This window comes from Misgurnus anguillicaudatus, chromosome 1 (assembly GCF_027580225.2).
Source record: "Misgurnus anguillicaudatus chromosome 1, ASM2758022v2, whole genome shotgun sequence".
Classification (NCBI taxonomy): domain Eukaryota; kingdom Metazoa; phylum Chordata; class Actinopteri; order Cypriniformes; family Cobitidae; genus Misgurnus; species Misgurnus anguillicaudatus.
In genome coordinates, this window is record NC_073337.2 from 19,949,226 (window position 1) to 19,975,542 (window position 26,317).

The following is a 26,317-nucleotide window of genomic DNA, read 5'->3' on the forward strand; positions in this document are numbered from 1 at the left end:
ATCATAACCTTGGATCGGCGCACAAATCACATTTCAAATATTTGCCTTTACATAGCTGAAGTTTTTTCAGCTTTTGTCATTTCAAGCATATTTTTTTAGTGGATATAGCTGGCGCATATCGAATGTTTATATGGCAATGCTTTGTATAAATTGAGTCTTTTAACAAAGAGGTCAAGGATTGCTAGGCTCATGAAGGCTTATATTAAGACGCCATGTGACTAAGAGCCTGTCAATGGGTGATTTTTAAGACGGCACATGCTTGTAATATTAAAATTCAGATCTGCTCAGTTTCAAAAGAGAGAGAGAGAGAAATTCATAGTTAATGCAATTCTCCTGTGTGCCTCTCAACCACAGACGCCTGTCTTTAAAACACTCCTGTTTTAGTCAGAAATCGTGTACTGCCTTTGAGCAGGCCGGACGCCCGGAGCAATTTAAATGCTAATTTTGGGACTATTTACTGACAATTACCCCATAATTGAGTTGTTTCGTTTTTTTCTCTTCTGTGAGCTGGATAATGGCGATTGGTCGCTTGTTTTGTATGTATTTGTCTTTGTGGGCAAAAGGAAGAATTACTGTTATTATCACAAGAGCGATGGCGCTTTGGTTGCATACACACTTACCTAAAGGATTATTAGGAACACCTGTTCAATTTTTCATTAATGCAATTATCTAATCGACCAATCACATGGCAGTTGCTTCAATGCATTTAAGGATGTGGTCCTGGTCAAGACAATCTCCTGAACTCCAAACTGAACGTCAGAATGGGAAAGAAAGGTGATTTAAGCAATTTTGAGTGTGGCATGGTTGTTGGTGCCAGAAGGGCCGGTCTGAGTATTTCACAATCTGCTCAGTTACTGGGATTTTCACGCATAACCATTTCTAGAGTTTACAAAGAATGGTGTGAAAAGGGATAAACATCCAGTATGCGGCAGTCCTGTGGGCGAAAATGCCTTGTTGATGCTAGAGGTCAGAGGAGAATGCGCCGACTGATTCAAGCTGAAAGAAGAGCAACTTTGACTGAAATAACCACTCGTTACAACCGAGGTATGCAGCAAAGCATTTGTGAAGCCACAACACGCACAACCTTGAGGCGGATGGGCTACAACAGCAGAGGACCCCACCGGGTACAACTTATCTCCACTACAAATAGGAAAAAGAGGCTACAATTTGCACAAGCTCTCCATGAATTGACAGTTGAAGACTGGAAAAATGTTGCCTGGTTTGAGTCTCGATTTCAGTTGAGACATTCAGATGGTAGAGTCAGAATTTGGCGTAAACAGAATGAGAACATGGATCCATCATGCCTGGTTACCACTGTGCCAGCTGGTGGTGGTGGTGTAATGGTGTTGGGGATGTTTTCTTTGCACGCTTTAGGCCCCTTAGTGCCAATTGGGCATTGTTTAAATGCCACGGCCTACCTGAGCATTGTTTCTGACCATGTCCATGCTTTTATGACCACCATGTACCCATCCTCTGATGGCTACTTTAAGCAGGATAATGCACCATGTCACAAAGCTTGAATCATTTCAAATTGGTTCCTTGAACATGACAATGAGTTAACTGTACTAAAATGTCCCCCACAGTCACCAGATCTTAACCCAATAGATCATTTTTGGGATGTGGTGGAACGGGAGCTTTATGCCCTGGATGTGCATCCCACAAATCTCCATCAACTGCAAGATGCTATCATATCAACATGGGCCGACATTTTTAAAGAATGCTTTCAGCACCTTGTTGAATCAATGCCATGTAGAATTAAGGCAGCTCTGAAGGCGAAAGGGGGTCAAACACAGTATTAGTATGGTGTTCCTAATAATCCTTTAGGTGAGTGTAGATGTTTGTTTGTTCATATTGCCGCTGTGCATTCAGCAATCAGTTATGTTGTTATAGCACAAGGCTAAAAAGCAAGGCCACATTTTTGTGAGGGCGTTTTTGTGTGAATCAAATGAATTATTGAATCTGCATCTCTTTGAAACTAGTTAAAAAGATCTGATTAGCCAAAGTGACTTTCCAGATGTCTGCATTTGTACTACTTTGCTTTAAGAGACACTGTAAAAATATTTTTTAAATGTAATATACGTGACCCTATCTGTGAAAACCCAGCTAAAGTAATTTTTTGTCATTTGCAGTTTTATATATAAAATCATCCTATGATTTGAAAATATAAGATTAAACTTAAATGCTCCTAATCTCAACTATAGATTTTAGCTTGGATTTCACAGACAGTGTCGCCTATTTAAAAAAAAAAAATAACGTAATATTCCTAAAAATAGTTCATTGAATGTAATTCTTTCAAGCTCATCCTAAATTTGTTTGTGTTTATTCAGGTATCGAGTGTCCACGAGGGTCTCGAAACATGCCGGGCGGGATGCAGGTGGCAGAACCTTACAGCGAAGAAGCCACACTGTTTACCAAAGAGCTGGTTCTTCAGAGAGAGGTAAGCTTGCCCTTTTCTCCGCTCCCGTCTGTTAAAGTCTGATACTGTCGCTTTATTCCTTACAGGCCCTGTTTTTAGACTTTCCATTCCTAGTCTTTCTCTTATTTCTAGCTGACGTGACGGCAGCTGTGATGTTTGGTCTCAGCGGTCATTTTGTCGCCGCAGCTATCCGTCTGTCTTCCTTACTGCTGTCTTTAGAAACCAACCTGCCTTCACAGAAGACACATACTGTAGCTCGGTTTTTGTGCTATATTCAGAGTGAAGCTAATGGCAGTATGGATGTTTCAGTTATCGTATGAATAATGGCCGCGAAAATTACGTGTCCAAATTGAGGAAGTGCAGATATGCACGCTTGCGCACTATTCTTACCTTCTCCTCAGGGTGCCTGACGCAGCGCAGGTGCCGTTTCCATTAATGTACCGTGATTGAGGTTGGTGGTGCAGCCGAGCCTAATGAGAAGAGCTTTTTTAAGAGCCTAACTTTAACCTGCTCTTTACAGAGACTGGACACAGGAACCTACTGCTGAGAATAAGAAAAGAGACGGCGCATACAAAATAAAAAAAATTTAGCCATAATGACCTCCTGCGCCCACAGTGAAACCAAAGGGTTGCTGGGTATTAAATGAAAGAGTACAGAGTGGGTAGTGAACCACTCAAAGTAAAGTGTGAGGTGTTTAGACGTCATCCATATGTCAGTGTGCCAGGTCGCTTATGTGCAGGTGCCGGACACACAATTCTACCCATTGGGAGCCTTAAGGCCTGGATGTACTTCACTTTTTACACGTACGCAAGGGTCACTATACAGTGCGTGTACTATTCTTCTAATGACAAAATTTGTAAAGTCTCGCACACTTTACGGTTACTTTCACGTACGTGTAAAAGTGCAGTATACCCAGTAGAGATGTACCGATTTATCGGCCACTAATTTTTATCGTTTTTATCTCTAAATACCCTGGCTGGATTTTTTACCACACATACGCACAGGTTGCACATGCACTTAACTGACTATGTAGTATGTAGGTCAGGAGAGATAATGCAACATGTTGCAATGCACATGCGTTGAACGCCTGCACAAGTCAAATGAAGTATACTTTATGGCTTTACGTGGGCATCCAGTAAGTGCATCTAATTTTGCGTGATTTTTAGGTCTTTATGTGAAAACTCTTAATTCATAGGAAATTTGAATGTGCATTTAATTCTAGTTTAGCTTTGAAATGTAAAATTCGACCTATTCCAGAAATTGAAAAGTCATGGAAATGTTTATATTTAGTGTATTTATAATGCTTTTAAAATATCAGTTTCCATTATTAAAAAAAACATAGAAATGTATGAAATGACATGAAATGTTAAAATAAAGGCAAGTATGAAAGTATAAAATATGCAAACAAAATCAGGTTTTCTCATCAGTTTTTTGTCAGTAAAGTTTAGATACTTTATTCAGTTGTGACCCTGGACCGTAAAACCATTCATAAGTCACACGGCTATATTTGTAGCAATAGCCAACAATACATTCTGCTGTAAATATAAAAATAATAAAATAAATAATAATAATTATCATTATTGTTATTGTTATTGTTATTGCTATTGCTATTGTTACTATTATTGTTATATATTTATATAAACAAAGATATATATATATATATATATATATATATATATATATATATATATATATATATATATATATATATATATATATATATATATATATATATATATATATATATATATATATATATATATATATATATATATATATATATATATATATATATATATATATATATATATATATATAAAGAAATAAATAAAAAAATATGAATTTGTCATTAGTAATGTGTAACAACTTTTACTCTTTCCCCGCCAATGCAATTATTTTTAGATTTTTGCTAAAAAAAACTGGTGTTTGAGAAGGGATAATAGGGAACAAATAAAGATAGGATGAATCTTTTTGTTTGTTTGTTTGAAAGCAGAGGTTCTGTTCTTTCATTTGATATATTGTAGGTTTATTTATTTAAAGAAGAACATTTTCTGGAAGGCAATTTATTAAAAAACGCTGACGGGGAAAGAGTTGAAGGCGATTTTCTCAACATTTTTATTTTTTGCACCCTCAGATTTCATTTCATTTCATTTCAGGTTTATTTAAAAAAATGACCCTTATGAGTGGTTTTGTGGTCCAGGGTCACAACTGTTAATTGTTTGTTTTTCAACCCGATCTTTATGTATTCACCATCACGAACATTGACATGATGCTGTGTTTGCGTTTCCCACTTTCGTGAGGATCGTAAAAGTTTCTTCTCCTTCGAAATCTGCCTCTAATCTCTCATGATCTGAAGCACGTAATTAAAGTGGTGCACCAGACCACATGTTCCTCCACACATACTTCCTGCTTTTGAGGTTTCCATCGATTGGAATTAACACCGTAGGCTTGGGATTTCCTAAAACGCACATAGCAAGCTGCTAGAGAAAGTCAAAGCACCTGTTACTGTCTGTGCGGTTGGATGTGGTTAAATCAAACATTGTGTACACGAGTGTGTATAAAAAGAGGAAATAAGACTTATGGCCTCGTTTACACCAGGTATTAAGATGCGTTTTGGTCGATCGGATGACAAGTGGACGATGCTAAATACAGATGTGAAATCTTTTGATTAGGGATGCACGATATATCGGCAGACATATCGTTATCGTCCGATAACTGCTTATTTTTAATGTTATCGGTTATCGGTCTGATAGCAAAATTAGGCAGATAAATGAAAGCTGATAAATTATGGATTATTTTGGTTTGTTGAACCACTTCACTTGCTCATTGCTGGCCATGCGGAGTTTTGATTGGAGTTTTTCATTGTGAAATATTTATCGGCCTATATATATATATATATATATATATATATATATATATATATATATATATATATATATATATATATATCGGTTATCAGCCCCCAAATATAAAGAGTTATTGGTTATCGGTTTCGGCCAAAATTTCCATATCGGTGCATCCCTAGTTTTGAGCTCAACCATTTTCTACCACATTCAGAGTGTGTCAAATGTGTTCAAACAAACACAAAGGCCCGCCTACTTTCCGCCTATTGATCTAATGTGAAGTGTATGGAGCACAATGTTTTTCCATCGGTCCTATTACAAACCCACAGTGTTTGACGCGGTCTTATGTAGAGGCGTCAAGCGCAGTAGAGGCGTCAAATGCGAGTGATTTCAATGTTAAGTCAATGTGAAGATGCGTTGACTCGCGTCTGGAGGTCTTTACGCGCGGCGCGGTTTACGCGATTCCGCCTCATTTGCGCGAATTGAGCGTTTCCGCGACAAACGTGTGAGTTGAACCATTTGACAGAAAACGAACCGCATTAACCAATCAGGAGCTTGCTGTAGTAGTGACATGATTACAGGATGCGAGCCGAGTCGCAGAAGCCCTCCCATGACGCAAATTTTCCGTGCGAATGTCTTGATTACTAGAATTTCACGTGTGGCTTTCACGCGCGAATGAAGCAAGTAACTCAAAATGTTCATGCGGCAAAGTAGACGCGGTAGACGTGCCTTAAATGTGGCTGGTGTTATTGTACAAGTGAAAAAAGCAGTTGCACTGAAATATCTGAGAAAGCCCCGGCATATACATGTACAAAACAGTGTGAACTATGTTTACTAATAACACAAGCAGTGATACTCTGAAAATATTAGTGTGCGACAACTTAAACCTGTAAATTCTTCCACTTGTGTTTTAACGACAAAGTAAAAATCAGGACAGAAGTTGTCGAAAGTGGACAAAAGAGACACCAGGTGTGAACCGACATGCGTCTCTCTCATCCACTTGGGATCCGATCAACCGAAACGCACGGTAATACCAGGTGTACATGTGCTCTAAGGAGGTGTGCCATCTGATCTGAACCCAATGGGACAAACCTACTGGGTTCAAGCCAAGTTTGGGTACGTTTTAATGTACGACTTTAGGTGGGATTTCGATCAATTTGTCATTTTATTGCTAACCATGAAAATGCATGATAGTGCAAGAGTACAGCAGGAGTGACACGTTGTCTAGACAAGCGTACAGGGAAGTTTTCTGTAAAATTAGGTTAAACTACAGAAGAGATGTAATAGATGTCAGCTTTTCCTCTTCGCCTATGTCTCATTTCTTGCCTCAGTTAAGGAGGGCAGAAGTGTGTGCGTTCATGCGGTAAAGTGAGGGGATAGGGGTCTGTTGATGGCGGCACATGCAGAAACTCGAGCGAGCGAGCGAGAGAGAGAGCAAAAGAGAGATTCTCAGACACAGTAATGACTCATCCTCATGCGTGTCGCCCCAGCTGCTCTCATAGATCACCCAAACTCAACAAATGACCTTTCTGTTCAAAACCGCTACGTCTTGCGCGCGCGCACACACTTCCATTTCTCCGAGTTTGCCCCAGTGTTGTCTATCTTGCGTGTGCACTTGTGTATTTAAACCACCTGTTTGTGATCTGCTGCATACATAAACTAAATCCTTTGAAATTCGCTCTCTTTTAAGCTTCTTTATATCGCAATATTTAATCTGCTGCTTTATTTATTTGAGTTTGCAAAGGCAAGCAGCACTATTGTTATTGCTCATATTTAGTAAGGGGTTGTTCAAATTCCCAAGTATTAAACTTTGGTGCTGCACTCATCTCAAAGTCATGAATGATTTCTCTAATCATGTTGGGGGAAGTGAGCTCAAACTTAAATTTTACCCAACAAATGGGAAAATTACAATGACGAGAGAGACCTGTGCTGTATCTCCAAACATATTTAACTTGGGCATGTATGGGACCACCAAAATCTAGTTAAACACAAAGTCTTGATATAAGCTTTTCGTTTCATCCTTTTTTCTCCTGTTTTGTGTGGTTTAATCTGTGTACCCCTCAATCTCTCTTCTCTCTTTCTGACTTTGAATAATAAATGATGTGTTTGACAGGCAGGACACACACTTGGGTGGCTGCTGTGGTAGAGTCCCATTAGATCCTTCCTCGCCAAACAGACGGGTAGACTGTAACATATGCTTTAAAATCTGCCAATGGACTCTTGTTTCGACCAAAAACAGCTTTTCATACATATTTGAAGTACAACAGGCGTGGGACTGTCTGATTTTTATTCTATTTGTCTGGCTGTAGTGATTTTAAGTATTAATGAGCTGAAACAGAGTTTGAGAATGGGATTTCTCTCTGTACTTATAAATCTGGTTTCGCTGTAAAATCTCTCTTCCCTTCTGTGATGAAATCTGGCACATACTCTTTATTATTAAAGAGAGCTTTTTTAATGGATTTTTAGCAGATTGCAAGATTAAGGGTCGTGATTTTTAAGTAGAAATTAGCTCTGAAGCTTGTTTTAAAAGGCTCGGAGCGTTCATGGCTGACCTGAATGAGGTCGCTCTGTCTCTGAGGCTGTTTGCACCTGGTATTTGGGCGATTGGATCACAAGTGGACGACACTAAATGCAGAGTAAACAGGGTGTGAAACATTTTGAACTCGTCCACATTCAGAGGTAGTCGAAAACGCAATCGACCGCATAATGTGTGATGTAAAGAGCACAATGTTTTTCTATCGGTCATGACTTCTAGCACGAACCCACAATGTGTTCAGCGTGGCCTTTAGGCGTTCATTTATAAAACTAAAGCAGCTGCTCTCCGCCTCTTTTTATTGTATTTTTATTTTATTTTATTTTTGTTTCATCAAGCTTATTTATCTATTGCTCTTATATTTTATTTAGGGCCGGGACTTTAACGCGTTAATTAAGATTAATTAATTACACAAAAAATAACACTTATTTTTGCACCGCGGAACATTTCTCATTGGATGAGTTTCGGCGGACCGATTATACTGGAGCACCAACTAGTGTTCATGACTTCAGACAACAACAAACCACAGTGAACATGAACGAAGAAGCTGATGAGATCGCTTTGGTTGGCACAGTGGATGGGAATTTTTTTATAAAAAAGGACAGATGGAAGCATCGATAAGAGCTTGGTTGTGTGTAAGCTATGCAACAAGGAATTCACATATCACCGCAGCACATCGAGCCTCAAGTATCATCTCAATGCAAAACAACATATAGCAGCTAGCGTGGACGTTAGCCCGACTCCGAGTACAACGACTTGGTTGATCAAAAATAAACAATATTTTGTTGCTTAAGCTTATGTATTCAGTCATTATTCATGGTATACTAAAAATCCATGTGAAAAAATTACTTCTCAATGTTCTCAGGTCAAATATTTATATGTGATTAAAATGTGATTAATTTCGACTAATTAATTACAAAGCCTCTAATTAATTAGATTAATTTTTTTAATGGAGTCCTGGCCCTAATTTTATTATATAAACAAAAAGGTGTCTCTCTTGTCCGGGTATGGACGTTTCATCTGAGAAACGCACACGTTATTGCGTGTACTCAGCTGAAGCGAACTTCTGGTCCGTATTTATTTTTCGGTCTGGCTAGTGGCTAAACTGATCTCTAAAACAACTAAATTGTCTAAAATAAAATGTTTTGGTTCGCTAAAGACGAGGGGAGATGGTGAGCATTGATAACAATTGGGTGATTCTCACGAAATCCAGACTTGGAGGGTGTCCAGCATCAGATTTTTTAAAAAAGCCCTTGACGCCAATTTTTTTGCACATATACGATTAAGGTCTGAACTTACTATAACAATTATTTTTAGAGGATTTAAAAAATATTTCCTATAGAATTCTTTTTTTTTAGATTATTATCATTATAAAAAATTATCATTACCGCAACATGATATTTCATTAAATTTATGCATTTACAAACTCATGTTTCGGTAATGAGAACTAAAAAGTTGTCTAGGTACTATGACAAACAAAATTTCAAGTTTTTTCTGGAGAGAAAAAATAAGAATTGCTTACCTGGTAGCCATCTTGAGTGTCACAGTCAATTATGTCCCTTCCAACAAATTTTGTTTTGAAAATGTTAGTTCCTTGAGGGCTTAAACAATGATTAAAAATTGTTGCGGAGGATGAGAAAAGTTTTCTTGGACACATTTATATTCCTTATTATTGTCTCTACATTTACCAATAATCACCAAATACCACATGTTTCTTTACTCTAAATGTTTATAGTATAACATGCACTGAAGCTTTTTATTTTTTAGATGTTTAATTAGAAATAATTCCATGTCAAAGAACCCAAATCCAGTCATGGACACGTTGCGGTAATGAAACATTTCCTCTTAAATGTGGAAAAAACAACAAAATTGGTTTGTATGATGTTTTTTTAAATCAATATGTACGTGAAGAGATGTTTGTAACTGTATGCTTCTTATTTTGATACACTTGCTTTGCATTTACTTTTTTAATCAAAATGTTTCATGACACCTCATAAGTCTCATTTCGTGAGAATCACCCAACTATTCCGAGAGATTTGGCAGCCAGGCAAGAATTCAGGGACATGTAGATAACCGGAAGTCCACCGGAAGTTATGTTGCGTCCACAAAAGCTGCTTGTTTATGTTGTTGCTGCTGAAACCATTTATAAACAAGGTCTCTCTCTCTCTCTCTCTCTCTCTCTCTCTCTCTCTCTCTCTCTCTCTCGTGTGTTAATTGAAAGCCTTTCTGTACATGAGATCAGTGGTCATTTGTCCTGTTTCTCTTCAGGCTGGGCTCCACATTAAGTCATTTACTGGGTAATAAACTTAATACATGAAACAAAAAAAAAACCTCTTCCCCATCATCATAATCCTCAAGTGCTTAATGCAGGCGCTTAATAATGTTGAATAATCGCAATAAATCATTTATATTCATTCATTTAGCAGATGGTTTTTGTCCAAGGCAATTTAAAATGAGAAACAACACAGGCGGGTTAAGGAAGAAGCTAATCTTTATTATAAAAAAACTGCTAGGAAAGAAACAAGCTGTACTTTTCCTTTTTATAATTTTTCAGTTGCTAAGAAACAATGAATCTTTTTATACGGTTATCACGGTTTGGCTACTCTCTTTACAACATCGTTTTGTAAGTGTGTTTTTAACCTTCTGTGTTTCCTTCTGTATAACTTTTTGATTATAGAAAATTGATTTTATATACACAAGAACAAGCAGAAAAGGAAACATTTGAATCACCTTATGGCTTCTCATGTGGATTGTCAACACAGCAAAACTAAATATGAGCAGTTTAAAGAAAAAAAGGCAATTTTCTGTGCAACCTCCTTTCTGTTTCTGTTTAAACTACTTTTTTAAGACACTGGTGATTATTGGATAAAAAATCCTTTATATAATTTTTTTTTTATCCTTATGTCGATTTACTTACCCAAGCAGAGCATACAATAGATTTATGCATTTGGCGGATACTTTTATCCAAAGCGACTAATATTATGTCAGAGTACGGCTGCTTGTATTACTAGTAAACACGCTACATCATGGCTTTTGTCATACTGAAATGAGACAATAGTGGCACTACTTTCATTTTCGAAATTTCCTATCTTGAGATGTCTGACTGAAGTCCTATGTGTTCTCTGCAGGTCAAGCCGATGTCTGCTTTAATCTGCATTCGTCTCTTCAGCTGTATCTCCTAATTTTTGTTTAAACTCCTCCTGTCTTTTCTAGTTTGTCTTGTATAACTATAAATTAGTTGAGTTTCAGTCCTTGTTCTTGCCTTAGACTTTCAATGCCACAGTCTGAGTTGTAGGCAGACTTGGCTATTTTAAGTGCCAATTCATTTAATTTGTCCCTTGCTTCCTATTTCCCCTCCCTTCCTCCAATTATTTATTTCTTTTCCTCTTTTTGTTCGTCTGTTCATCCACTGGCTCAGTGTTCACTGTATGAGAAGCTCACGTGTTTTTCCAAGTAGACAGTTTGTTGCTAAGTGACACGAAAAGAGAAAGGGGCTGAAAGTGAATGAGAGGCAGTCGGTGTCGGCTCTCTGCTGTGTGAAAGACTCTCGCTCTCTCGCTCTGGCCCTCTCGTGTGGGTGACATTTTGTGTTCTGGTGAATTGAGGACTTCAGTAATTAAGCTTCGAGTCATTTTTTTTTCACTATCGTCCGAAACCGCCTACTTACAAAACTTTATAGTGGGTGAAAAGCAGTAGGCGAGGCGAATAGTATGTCCGAATAGCATTTCAAAAACTGTAGGTGAAAAGTACTCGCATGACCTAGTACTTCCAGCAAGATCCAGAAGTGTTCCTTCGATAGACACTTCACTATCCTTGGAAAAAAGTTATCCAACAAAACGGAGGAAATGCATCGTCATATTCCAAAATGTTAGAAAGCGGTAACGCAAATGTGTTGCGTAAATGCAAATACATATACACTCACCTAAAGGATTATTAGGAACACCTGTTCAATTTCTCATTAAGAAAATGCCTTGTTGATGCAAGAGGTCAGAGGAGAATGGGCCGACTGATTCAAGCTGATAGAAGAGAAACTTTGACTGAAATAACCACTCGTTACAACTGAGGTATGCAGCAAAGCATTTGTGAAGCCACAACACGCACAACCTTGAGGCGGATGGGCTACCACAGCAGAAGACCCCACCGGGTACCACTCATCTCCACTACAAATAGGGAAAAGAGGCTACAATTTGCACGAGCGCACCAAAATTGGACAGTTGAAGACTGGAAAAATGTTGCCTGGTCTGATGAGTCTCGATTTCTGTTGAGACATTCAGATGGTAGAGTCAGAATTTGGCGTAAACAGAATGAGAACATGGATCCATCATGCCTTGTTACCACTGTTCAGGCTGGTGGTGGTGGTGTAATGGTGTGGGGGATGTTTTCTTGGCACACTTTAGGCCCCTTAGTGCCAATTGGCATTGTTTAAATGCCACGGCCTACCTGAGCATTGTTTCTGACCGTGTCCATCCCTTTATGACCACCATGTACCCATCCTCTGATGGTTACTTCCAGCAGGATAATGCGCCATGTCAAAAAGCTCAAATAATTTCAAATTGGTTTCTTGAACATGACGATGAGTTCACTGAACTAAAATGGCCCCCACAGTCACCAGATCTCAACCCAATAGAGCATCATTGAGATCTGGTGGAACGGGAGCTTCGTGCCCTGGATGTGCATCCCACAAATATCCAACTGCAAGATGCTATCCTATCAATATGGGCCAACATTTCTAAAGAATGCTTTCAGCACCTTGTTGAATCAATGCCACGTAGAATTAAGGCAGTCAAACACAGTATTAGTATGGTGTTCCTAATAATCCTTTAGGTGAGTGTATTAAACAGCTGTCTCTTGTGGTTATTGCGCTTGTTGAACGTCATTCCAGTTAATGACTAACTTGTTATTATGCCAGATGTAAAAAAAGATTTGAGGTACCTTTATTTTGACACTCTCCACCTCCTCATTTCTTGACGTAACATCCATCTACACATTTCCGCCGAAGCGTGCATTTTTGTTTATTTTCATCTGACTGTTAGATCTGATGATGGTGTGACAGGCCAAATGCTTAAGTTGAACAGCTTTATATTTGTATATTAATTTATTATTCAATTTAATTAAATTTTTTTCTAAAAATACCTCAGTGATTGTCCCTATTGCACATTTTGGCACAAACTATCTCAGTATGCGGTTTTGGAATCAGTGTTTTTTGTCTTTTACAAAATGCATGCAAGTTATTATTATCTGCCGGAAATGGCTTGCAAAAACTGTTATATTTGCAGAATTGCTAATTTTAAGATTAAAAAGCCTAATTTGATAAATTGAAATACTTCACTCGTATTGCTAGCTGCAAACATTGTCAAATGAGACGAAATAATTAATAAATGGCCGTACATTCTGCGTGGGCTTTACCATCTGCCACCCTCCGCTCTAGATATTGACTTTGTTCGTCGAACAACTCGACCATTATACCCAGTCAGAAATGTTTCTGATATATTCTTGAATATGATTATTGATGTATGACTGTGTAGATTAGAATAACAGGAGCTCAGTCTAATCTGATCTCTCTGCACCTTTCTCCATTCGCTTGTGCCGTGATCTGGAAACAACGGCTTTATCTCAGAGCCCGTGTCAGTGTTAGATGAGGTGAATGTTTCCCTGCAGAGGGCACACAGCCCTCCGCTGAGCTTAAACTCAACGCCGTGTGCACACAATTAGCCTCCCAGCTATTTTTTCCTCTGCTAAAATAGAAGCAAATTAAAATGCTGTCATTACCCCTTCCATGGAGATAGCGTGTCCTCTGGCTGGTGGTCGTGCAAATGATACATCGGTTGTTTGCGTCACGGCACCTCTTGCACAAGTGCACTCTTACAGTTACTGTTTGTCTCGCCAGCTCTTTAACAGGAGGTTGGCATTCATTCGTTGGATTCTTTTTGGTAAACTAAAAAAAGAGTTTGTGGTACTTAAAAATGTGGCAGTACATTGTACAGTGCACTCAGCAGTTTTCTGTCTGTAATTGTTAAGAACAATGACATTTCTTTTATGGAATTTATTGATTTTACTGTAGGGCACAATGTTTAAGTCGCTCGTCGACATGAATTGTTAAGCAGTACCAGAAATATCTTGCAGTGTGACATGCTATGCTTTTACTTAAAGTATTTTAAATTGGCCTTTTATATAGGTATTGAAATTATAATAATAGGGACCAGCTATAGCATGTTAAACATTTTCCTACAGGATATGTATACAGTGTATTGTACATACAGTACTGTGAAAGTCTTAGGCCACCACCACGTTTTAATGTCCATCCATATTTATTTTTCAATCCATTTTATTAAGATACAAACAGAAAATACATGAAATGTACCAAAAAATAAAAAAGTAATTTTTAGGACTAAAGGTCTTCTTTAGGCATCATCTGTGTTTAGTGTGACCTCTCTTGACACTAAACACATCTTGAGCGTTTCAGGGCAGAATGAAGTAAAAAGACTACTTATTTAAAATGAGAAATTAGGATTTAATTTTATTTAGGTTTAAGGGATCCTGCAGTTTCCTGCTACTGCTTAAGTGGAAGAGGAGTTTACCCTAAAAACCTTACACATCAATTTATATTTTTATATTGTTTTTAATACTATATACACATTTTCTGTATTTTCTGGATGTATTCTTCTATTAAAGAGACTGAGAAACAATTATATATGATCACTATAACATTGCAAAAACAACAAATCTAATTCTAGCATGGTGGCCTAAGACTTGCACAGTACTGTATGTTATGGGTCTTCAACTGGGAGTCCGGGGCCCCTTGGGGGTCAATGGTGATATTAATAGGGGTCCTCCAAATATTATTGAAATTCAAAATATTTTTGGAAAAAATTAAATAAGGCATTAAACAAAAATGCATTAATAGGCTCATAACACACAGATAAGTTGAGTTTACTTAAAAAAAAAAAAAGCAAACTTGTTGCCCTAAAAAATTTAAGTAATGATTACTTGAGCAACTTGAGTGAAGTTTACTTGAACATATAAGCTGTTCTAACAACAATTTTAAGTTGAATAACTTAAAATTCTTAGGATTAGTTGACATTACTAGAAATTTGAAAAAACTAAATAACATTAGTTTTTACACCAGGGTAAAACTAAACAGGTTAAGTTGTATTAACATAGAACATTTAGTTGGTGTAGCAGACAAATCAAGTTGCCTTTTTTAATCCTTTATATTACTTTTGGTGTTATAAATGGTATTATTACACAAAATTCATGACTGACTATAAGTAAATCATTGAATAAATGTGATTCTCCACAGAAACACACACACAAAACTGTCAATAATCAATAATATACAATAATTATTGTCTCATTTGACAATAATATAAAAGCTTAAACTTGTATGACATTTTATTAACACATATTTAAGTAGTGAAAGTTTTTATCAGTTTATTCTGTGAAGAAGCCGAAAATAATCAAAATATTCAGGCACAAAGGATTATGGGTATTCGTCACAACATGAACTAACAATTTTAAGTTCAGTGTACTTGAATGTTTTAGTTTGGTGGATTTTGTATGCTTGAAAGTTAAATGAACTATAATTTTTAAGTATTTGGTCCAAAACTCAAAATATTAAGTGATGTTTACTTCATTGTTTAAGTAGAGACAATATCTGGGTTAAGAGTGCAAAAGTGATCTAAAACTTTACTAAAATGAAGGTGCCCTAACATGTAGTAAATTTAAAATGTTAACAGTATGTATTTGTTTATACAAAAAGTACGTTTTATATTTTTGTAACATGACCATTATAACAATTGAATAAATATACACTCTTAGAAAAAAGGTACAAAAGTTGTCACTGGGGCGGTACCTTTTAAAAAGGTCCTAATATGTATCTCTTGGTACAGATATCTACCTTTAAGCTACTAATATGCACCATTTAGGTAGGAACCTGTACTTTTTGAAAATGTACCGCCTCAGTGACAACTTTTGTACCTTCTTGTACCTTTTAATCTAAAAGTGTACTGGGGTTGTCTTGGTCCTTCTCTCTATCCATTAAGGGGTCCTTGGCCTGAAAAGACTTTAAAGACCTCTGGTCTAGAAACATACATATTGTACTGTCCAAAGATTGATCAGAGTTTAGTAATACCTCCAGTATTGTGTATAGACCTATCTACTTTTCTATGTGAGTGTATCCAGATGCCAGCAGTCAAATCCCTCTGTGTCCTTCCAAACAGAGGAAATGCCCTTCCAAAAGAACCAGACACGCACACGCGCACTCCCTTTGTCTTTTTTTATTAAGCAGGCCACGGGTACGCTCGTTCATTGCGATTCGTTTTTCATCACTCGTGTCACTTTACCCTAGTAATGTCACCGTGACCCAAAAAAAACTTCTTTTTCATCCAATACGAAGTCACACTTTTGTTTAAAAGCTGATTTTAATAATTTACAGTCTTCACTTATACTTGTGTTCTAGCCAGATGGGATGCATTAAAACTTACAAAAAGAAAAGCGATGTCTCCTGTATGGGATTATGAATTTGTATTAATCTTTTGTCATCCCTTTTGCTTGTTTTTAGCCACACCCACTGAAATTATTTAATTGATAATTATTGATGTAGGTTTAACTCTGTCTGGTCTCATCACACAGCATTTTCGTCACGTTGCACCTGGTTATAACACGATGCATACTGTATCTCATCCATAGGGCTTTGTATTTTTATTACAAAGGCAATTCATTTTTTTTTCACTAAAAATCTCAACTTTACAGCCGCCTTGTCACTTTTAGTGTTCTGTCAATGAAATAATAAAAATAGGGTTGTTGAATTTATCCCTTGTTTTGCAGTTATAGCATTTTAGAGCCACAGCTATGAGCACCATCCTGAGAAGGGCACAAGCTGGCCTTCACGTGAAGAAAGATTTAGGAGGTCTCCTATATCACAGTCATACATGTGCATGCACTCGTGATTCATAAGACTGCTGAACCGATTCATCGCCGTAATCCATACGGCCGCATCGCCTTTTTTATGATGTGACTTTACAGAACAATAAAACTGGAGTGGGCGTGTTTGTGTCCATCTTTTCTCTCCGTCTATTTCAAGACGGTCTTTAGCTCCGACCTCGGATGAAACGGAGAGAACAAAGTGATAATTGTTATAATTGCTGAGGGAATTAAACACCACAGCCCCGCAGTCACCATTTCCATCTACATCTCCGTCTTTCTCTCTTTTTTTGCCTGCTGGCTCGCGCTCGCACGGTGCAGGCGTAATCTTTTAATCAATGATATCGAGCCGTGCTATGGTTAGAAGTTTTATTCGCCTACTTCAAGGGCTGTGTGTGAAAACCTGCACCGATTCCTCTTCATTTTCGAGGGAATTGAGATATTATGCCTTTCTGAAAGGTGTGCAACCATTATCCGACCGTTAAGAGCTTTCGGGTTTATGTTTGTTTATGTGCGTGTGAATGTGTTTGTGACAGCCAAAGGTGGAAGTTTTAAAGGAGCTTCTTGCGCTGGATTGAATGGTTCCCATGACAATCGGGTTGTTGGTTGCCATGGGAGCCTCATCCTGGTCTCTCCTTTGGCCCGTTCACACTCGACAGCTGTCATCTCGCCCATGCACATACAGATTTCCTCAAGCCAATCCTTTTTTTCACCTCTTTTATTTATTTGACCCTGTGTGTTTCTCTTGTATTTGGCTTGCAAGTCATCCATGCATTTATTTGTTGGATGCTTTAATCCAAAGTGACTTACAGTGTATTCAAGATAAACATTTTATTGACCCATTCTCATGCATAAAATTCTCATGTGTCAACTTATTGGCAGAATAATTTAATATAGAAGGTGAAAATGTATGAAGGAGCTTTCAGACCTTTATACCTGATGACAAATCTACTAACTAAACATACAAGACCTCCTGAAAGGAACACAGTGAGTGCAATCCACAGGAAGCTCCAGAGGAGCACCCGGCAAATGGGATCCCGCAGAGATCTCCTGAGGATTACCTAACCAATGGTTTCGCTTGATGAATCTGTCCTTTTGTTTGTTCTGCACATCTTTACAAACACATGCAGTGGATACAGTTACAATGTAATCCTGCAAAATCAATTTTATTTTATTTCTTTGGTTTCTCTCCCTTTGCTCGGCATCATTCCAGCTTTCTTTATATCTTAATTTTATACCATTTTCCTTCATTTTATTCTGGTGGTCTTATGAATGATTTGTGTGTACGCTTAAGGGTATCCCATTTTCTTTTGCTGATTGGAGAATACTTAGTAAATGAAGCTTATTGTGTTGCGTAAAATTGGCTTTACGTTTATATTAAGGCATATGACAGACAGTTATATCCTAAACAAATTTTTATTTTATTTTATAGTGTTTGGCTGGTAGAGCATTACATTAGCATGCGAAAGATCATTGGTTCGATCCCAGGATAGGGCTGGGAATCGTTTGGACTCTCATGATTCCATTCAAAATCGATGCTTGGGTCCCAATTCGATTCACAATGGATTATGGATTCTCGACATGCCAGTTATGCATCTTTGTGACCATTACTTCGCATTTGCCCTCAAAGTCGGACTAGTATGAGTACTTTTTTGCTGCTAGTCTAGGAACTGTCATATACTAGGGCTGTCACAATTATGAAATTTGGCTAACGGTTAAGTGCCTAATAAATTGTGACGATTATGACGATGAATTGCCTGTTTAGGGCTTTGACGACTATGATGATTGATTGTCTGTTTTATTGTTTTAACATTTAATCTCATACATTTTTTTGTTCACAAAATAATTTTCACACATTATTGTGATTATTTAAATTAAATCTTCCCTCAGTAAATATTAATACACATAACACATATTTAAAAGTAATAATTTAATGAATATATCTTTCTAAAAAACTGAAAATTCAAGTTACACTGTCAGTTAAGAAGCGCCATCTGAAACGGTCTCATTTATACACATGCTGCAGCTCCCCCTTGTGTTTCTTAAGAGATGTGCAATCATTGCGGTGATCTGAAATCATTGCGATGAGGTCAAACAATCGCGATGAGATGATAATTTAATCATTCTGTATACTGTACTTTAATACACTGTATCATATACTGTATTTTAATACGACTAAGTGCTCAATAAAGCCATTCTCATTTACACATGTTCTGTATATGTTTTTAAGACATATAAACAAGAAAAAAAGTCGTCGTACACCACTATCTCAGGGACACCCATACTGATAAAAGAGTCAGTGACAAAAACAATTCAATCTTTTTAAAAAACTTTTTAAAAGCATGCACCAGGTTTATTGCAATGCACATAGTGTATTTGTTAATTTATGCAATAAAAAATTACATTTGCACCATTTTTATGAAAGTTAAGACTGAATGGACATGAAAATGTCAAGTGGTGTAACAACCAATTGCGCCAAAGAATGAGAAATATAAAATATTTTATCCACCTTGATGGCATGTTAGCGTAATCATAAAAAAATCATTTTAAAAATAGCATTTTATTAGTTATTTCTGAATGTAAATTTTATGCGTTTTTGTTATATTTGTCCTGACATATGCATCTCCGTTTTTTTTTTAAATAATCTTTGACAAATTTTGTAAAAATATATGTAAACTAAACTAGATGGATTATATTATTCCACATTTTTATGGATATATTTTATGTTATACCAGTTACACCAATTGACACAGATCGGTTACACCACATTGACATTTTTGCAATTATCTCCCAAATATTCTGTAAATTAAATAAAACCTGAAATTTTAAATTTGGTCCTTAAAAAAGAAAATGTATTTTAATCTGCAAATTTAATTTTAAATTTTAACCTTTTCACATTTAATTGAACCACATAGACACAAAATAATTAACGTCACATCATTAACCCAAAATACATATAGCTTGAATGCACTGTAAGCCACTTTGGATAAAATCTCTCTGCCAAATGCATTTTACTAATATGTGCATTTCCTTGGGAATCCAACCCACAATCTTTGCACCTTGGCTTGCACAACGTCGATCAGCTGTGTTACATGAAAGTCGTTTACGTAAGTTTTCTTCTTTGCTTATTCAATGCCATGGGCCCTGGGGCCATCGTATCCTCAGGAATCAGCTCTTGCAGTGTAATCCTGCAGTAGCTTACTCCAGCACAATGCCTGACCTCTCCTGGCAGTCAGGACACCCCGAGAGCCCAGAGGAGAGGGCATGATATGCCCCGCCACGTCAGCGCTCCGCCACACTACACAGCTCGAGGAAGGGCAAACAGGACAGAGCCTCAAAACATTTGGACCTTTCTTAATAGTGTAGAGAAAAATTATTGATATATTGCAAAAGCCACAGTTGAAAGTTATCTAGTGCGTACCAAAAAAGTGATGGAAAACCCCAATAATTGCTTTTGCACCATTATATTTCCTAAACATATACATTTTTTCACTCTTTTAGTTGTCTACATGATTCAATCCAAGAGAACTTGCGTACTGAATAAATGTATAACTTGTAATGCACTGTATAGTTCCCTTTGGATAAAAGCGTTTGCCAAATGCATAATTGTAAGTGTAAATGTAAATGACTTTTAGTGCTAATATAAAACAGCTGGTTATCAGGCTGTTGTTTTGGCTTTATTAAAAAGCCTGATTCTCACAGTTTCAGGCAATGGTTTATCAATTACAGTGGTGATTTTTCCGGATTAGTTATGCCTTGATCCACTTATTGATATTATGATGCATTGAGTTGCCATTTTATCATAGTTAGCACTTTGTGTCTTTCTTTAAAATAAACTACTGCCATTTCCAAGAATGTGTTTGCATTTGAAATATGTGCGTATGCTTATTGTATTGGTAAATTGGTCATGGACGATTGTTCAGCTACTTTTGTCTGTATATCTACAGCTCTTATAGTCACATGCTTCTGCCCTTAAGCAGAACAAGCAATACAGTGTCACATTAACAAGATGGCTGACCCAATAATAAGTACTTTGGGTCATACACCTTCTCTTTTCCTGTTGACCAACGGTGCATATGCAAAACTATCAAGGGTAATCGCAAAAAAGATACCATATGGTTGTTAATCCAATACAAACAATTTCTCTGGATTTTGTGCATTTATAGTGCTCGCCACAAGCGTGCCAGTTGATAATAATAATAATACAAGTATTAATGGCAGAAGCATCTGCTTTTTAAGCCCCTGACAAACATGCTTTGAAAAATGCATTTGCGCTTCTGATGCACTTCTGATCATTCGCGTTCCAGTCTCTGCCTATAAAAATGAGTTCTGCGCAACTTAAAGAAAATGGAAATAGCTGCAGCGATGCTGACATTTGTGCTCAATTACACTAATGAGAGCATTAGGAGCGCGTCTGCATTTGTGCCAGAACTCTGAAATGGAGCTTTTTCACGCCTGAGCAGCGAGGTTCAGAAAGAGCCGTCTTAACTGTAGCGCGAACCCTGACTTGCTACGTAAAGCTTTTGTGCCATCACTTCATGTTGTTTTCTCTTCTCTTGCGTTCCTTTAGCGCGTTCCCGTGCCAGCAACTAGTTGGAATTTGGCCGGCCTCTAATGTTCCACCTCTTTAAAGTGATGAAGTTGGCTTGCCGTCTCTTATGTCGTCCCCACAGGTGCATTTGCCTCTGTTGCTTTATCTTTTCTGCAGTTTCAATGGGCTGCTAATGGCTGTGCTTGTCATGATCTAGAAGCTTTAGCGTGGCCCGTGCCAGCAGAAGTGAGGCATGTGCCAGGGCTTCACGATTCACCGCGCTGAATGCCAGCGAGATGCCCGACGTTATCCGAGCATCTCGCGCACGGGAACCCAGCAAAACCTGGCACCGGATGCGTCTTGCTCCGTGGGCCTGTGGCTAAACTTTTGATCTTTGTTGTTTTTTGAATTTGAGCTAGCACTGCCACAGGTGCATTGCAAGTCAGCTTTATTTTATTTGTCCTTAAAAACTTTGCTAGCACTCTAGCTGTCTAACACCAACTTTAGTTTAGTCTGCAGCCAAATTGGCGAAGAGCTCCCAGGCATGCATGGATACCTAATTTCTACTTGAATAAGGAAAATCTATTTTTTTTTCCAATAACACATTTCAAATTCAAATGTGTATGCATGTTCTGGAGTAAACAAGCGGGTGATTGACTGTTTTTATGATTCGGCTTTCATTTTTCCAGTCGACAGATTAAGTGTTGCCGTGCCTCCATCAAAAAGCTTCCCGGCTCTTAACAACTAAGTGGGTCGACAGCCCGCAATACTTAGCATTTTTTAGAGTGCATGAACAAAATGGCAATGCTAAGTTGTTTTCAACCACTGTTGAGTTATAAAAAAAACCTATGCTGGGTTGTTGTTATAAACTTGGGTTGAAACAACCCAGCATTTGCGTTGAAATATCACAACTGTTAGGTTTGTTCAAATTTGACCCAACTATAGGGGACATATCATGAAAATATTAGTTTAAGTGCTATATTTGGGTCCCCAGTGCTTCTCTCAACCTAGAAAATGTGAAAAAGAACAACTTAGTAACTTAGTTTTGGTAAACCATTCTCTGCAAGCATGTGAAAAAATAGGTCATTGGAATTTGGCTCCCCTTGTGATGTCAGAAAGGGATAATTCCGCCCCTTAATCTGCACTATCCAACCACGGCACTTCTTATTTAGAGCATGATCAGCTCATTTTTGCTCACGCTCACAAAGTGGCAATGTTAAAATGCTATAATAGGTTATCTATATGATATTTTGAGCTAGAACTTCACATACCTACATCTTAAAGTTTTGTGAAATGTCGCTTTTGAAACAACCCACCATTTTGGTGTGTACTGTACGTCTCCAATTGTCTGTGGTGCATGCTGCCCCAACAAATACCAACATTTGAAACATACTAAAGTTAGATTTAAATGTTGGGGTATAATAATTATACAACTTAACCACTTAAAATAATGATACTTAGTGTTTGTTAAGGTGGCCTTTAAAAAAATAAAATGGTACAAGAAAGCCCCCCTTCTTTTTTTGCCATCTCCTATGCATCATACGCATCTTTATTAAATTTCCCGGAAGCCTCCGCTTCAACGCTAGCTCAGATTTATTGCTTTATTAATCTACTCTATGTATTAAGTACTCTTGGCATCACCGCTTGCATCCAGAAACTGAGCCGGCGCTGCTCGGCACGTTGTCACCTGGTCTGATTTAGCAGGTGCTAACCTCCATCAGCCAGGAAATGTCAGGCTGCCCTGGGCTGAGTTTGTCGGCCGCCTCCTTCAGGGCAGCGTCTGCTAATTTGAGCAGTGTGCCGTTTAGAGAGCAGCGTCTGAAATATGATCCGCTTATGAGACACGATGTCGACGTACCTTGTACTTTGTCGTAGTTGCGTTTTAATTAGCATGTCACAGGTAAATGTTGAAAGTAAGTGGGGGCTGATTCTGACACGATCATTAGAGCGGGGCTGTATAGGTGTTAGCTCCGATGGTAGAGCATTGCTAACATATACTGTCTTATGGCGGTTTCCATTGTGTGGTACCGCTCGGCTCGGTATGGTTTTCCATTTGCAGTTTTGCACCGCTTCACAGACTATAGATTATAGACGTTACTTGCATTTCCCCCACTGCCGTGACATCATCATAAATGCAATACAAGCAGATGTTCAACACAGGAGCAACGCAGCATGTCGATGAAACAGTGCTCTTGATTGTCGGCATGCAGATGTTTTTTACCGCTAAAGGGGAGTTTGGGGACATCACTTGGTTTGCTCGACGGCGCACAAGGGTAAGCTAATCTTGCATTTAGCAATTACGCTGGTAGTGACGATACTTTCTGACCAATCAGTGCAGTGTTACACATCACGTTTTAGTATTAGTACGGCTATCTTGGAACGTCAACTGATGTGGTACTAACAAAAGTATCAGGTACTAGGTACTGTACATAGAATACCTCCCCACACACACACCCAAAAAGGAGCTGTACCAGGCCGTGCTATTCAGTTAAAAAGCAACAATAGTGGTAAAAAAGTCACTTTGTAAGTGCTGGTTACATGATTTCTTTTTCTCGATTATAAATGTTTTAAAGACAGAGCTGATCGGCATGCTACTGTCTCTCTGGTATTTGAAGCACTGATGCAAAGATGCACCTGACGTGTCTACATATTCCCTGTAGGGCTTACTGGTGCTGCAGGCAAAGAGGCGTTACAGTATCTGTCGATCTCGAACATACTGAAGTCCCTTTAATGCACAGCTGACCAATCTCGGGCAATCTAGGGAACCATCGCTAGCAGCTATGTTTTAATGTAATGGCCATACAAGTACGTCCCTTATCTGATTTAATGGGGAAAATGTCCGAAACTGTTTGCCACAATTATAGGTTGTCAAATCAGCAGTAAAACTATGGTATGATAAATTTGTCTCAAAATAATTTTTTTGGCTGGTTTTAGCTAATGCATACATTTTCATGAGCTAAAACGAAGCAAAACAAGCCAGGCTCTTATCAGTAAGGGAATTGGCTCTTAACCGAATGGCTGGCCTTTTCTGTGGCTGCCATATTGATTGATTGTTGCGATTTCTCATTCATTTGTGTCTATCTCCTCCATATATCTGCCTTGGTTCACTTATGTTAATCGGATGGTGTTCTTACTTGGTAACACTTTTTTGCATTTTCTTTGTGTAGTGTACATCAAAAGTATAATTTTTGTAGAGCCCTGTGGTTGAGACTTCATAAGGGCATTTGTTTTCCTGAAACATGGTCATGTTGTTTGATTCCTTTTTTCTCTTACTTCTCGAATCGCATTAATGCAGGTCCATTAAAAATTAGAGGATGCGTGCCTGCTCATAAAACCGTCTGTGGATTCAGTATAACAGCTTTTAGTGTATTTTAATGTATTGTTCTTGAATGCATCCTTTCCTGTCGTGTACATTAACCTATTATGCATAGTTTAATAGCTTACTAGATAGTGACAGTAAATAATGAGGAAATCGAGCTTGTTGGTTTTAAAGAAACTTCAACCCCATGGTGTACCAGATTGGGGGACGTTGAGCACCATTTATTCTTTAAAGATTACTTGCCAAATATAAGCAAGGCCAGTCTGTAGTGATAAACAATTTAGAGCGACATAGCAATTTAAGTTTTGCTAATTGTTTTCAAGTTGTTTAAGAATGATGATTCTGTAAATGTGGCAAGATATTAACCATAGACTGTAAAAAATATGGATGTAGTGTTCGTGGCGTCACCCATAGGTTTGTGAAGAGCTTTTATTAAGCTTAAAGCAACACCAAAGAGTTTTTTTTACCTTAAAATAGCGTTTCCAAAACAGTTTCAGTGGTTCATCCACTCGAAACAGGGTGATTGGCGCTTTCACATTCGCTTTGCAGCCCTCTATCGGCCAAAATCGCACTAAAGAAGTTTCCAACCGTCGGGTAGTGGTCCTGTAGTTCGAGTGAAAACTACAAAAACTTGCTTTACGGCAGACCTACAATCCAATCAGAGCCAGCTATGCTGCAGTATTTACGACAGTGTTAATGAACAATTACGCTTCTAACCTGTAGGGGGAGCAAAGAGCAAAAACTCTTTGGTGTTGCTTAAAGTAGGTGGTGCCTGCCATCGCCATCCTGGCCGTGCATCACTCGTGGATTAACGAAAATGGCTAAAGAGGCGGGGCGTGGGTGAAGCTGAGGTGGCTGGTTGCTGAAACCACACCCACCTAGCTCGATTCTAGTGACAGCAGTGGCAGTCACCCATCACTCAAGTGGCCACGCCCTTAATTATGCATAATTTTAAGGCTTACCCCCAGTCACATTAGCTACAAGAGACTGAGACAGAGCGACAGGCTACCATTCTTTTTCAATGGGAGTGGCCGTTTGCCAGCGACAAGCGACGAGCTCTGTGTCGCTCACTGTTGTAGCTAATGTGACTGTAGGGTAAATGTAATTTAAACAGAAGAGTTAAAGGGCTAAATTAGCAAAAACACTTTTTGTACCAAGCTGTAAACACTTTATTTTTTACTTTTTGAGCCAGCCTCTAGCGGCCAGTCGATGAATTGCAGTTTAAGTCACTTCCGTATTGGCTTCAATAGAGATCCGAAGGCAATATGTTAGCGCTATAGATACCAAAGGTGGTATTTTTCCTGCCCTTTATGCAATATTTTTGCAGGAAGCCATGGGCTGCTTCCACTTCGACACAATAAATGAGGTGATTTAGCAGCCACGTTATTTAAATTTTCCATTTTGAAGTCGGAAAGAATTTAGGCCACATTTTAAGTGTGTTGTTAATGGAGACTAACGAATTCTTACTTGTACGGCTGCCATTTGCATGATGTTAAAAAGGGAGCAGGCTGGCACCGGCAACCTCCTGCGGCACTGGAGGCTTCTAAAATGGCACTGAGGAGATATGCAAATGTGCCATGGAGAGGGACCTAAAAACCTCGGATAGGTTTCTACAGTCACCAAGAGCACTGCATAATGACAGTTTTACTAGCTGAAGGATCCTTCAGGTGGTTTTAACGCGGTGATCTTTGTTAATTTCTGCAAGGAGTTGCTCGATTTGTGAATGTGAAGATCTACACATTTCTATTTTTTG

General features: G+C 38.1%; 1 protein-coding gene across 1 annotated transcript in view; it reads left to right on the forward strand.

The window, feature by feature from the left end:
• The window catches only part of snd1 (staphylococcal nuclease and tudor domain containing 1), a 209,615-nt gene that overhangs the window by 77,542 nt on the left and 105,756 nt on the right, over nucleotides 1–26,317 (forward strand). The window contains exon 16 of the mRNA XM_073867828.1: nucleotides 2,328–2,437. Coding sequence (XP_073723929.1) covers nucleotides 2,328–2,437 — 110 coding nt within the window. The remainder of the gene's footprint in view (nucleotides 1–2,327; nucleotides 2,438–26,317) is intronic.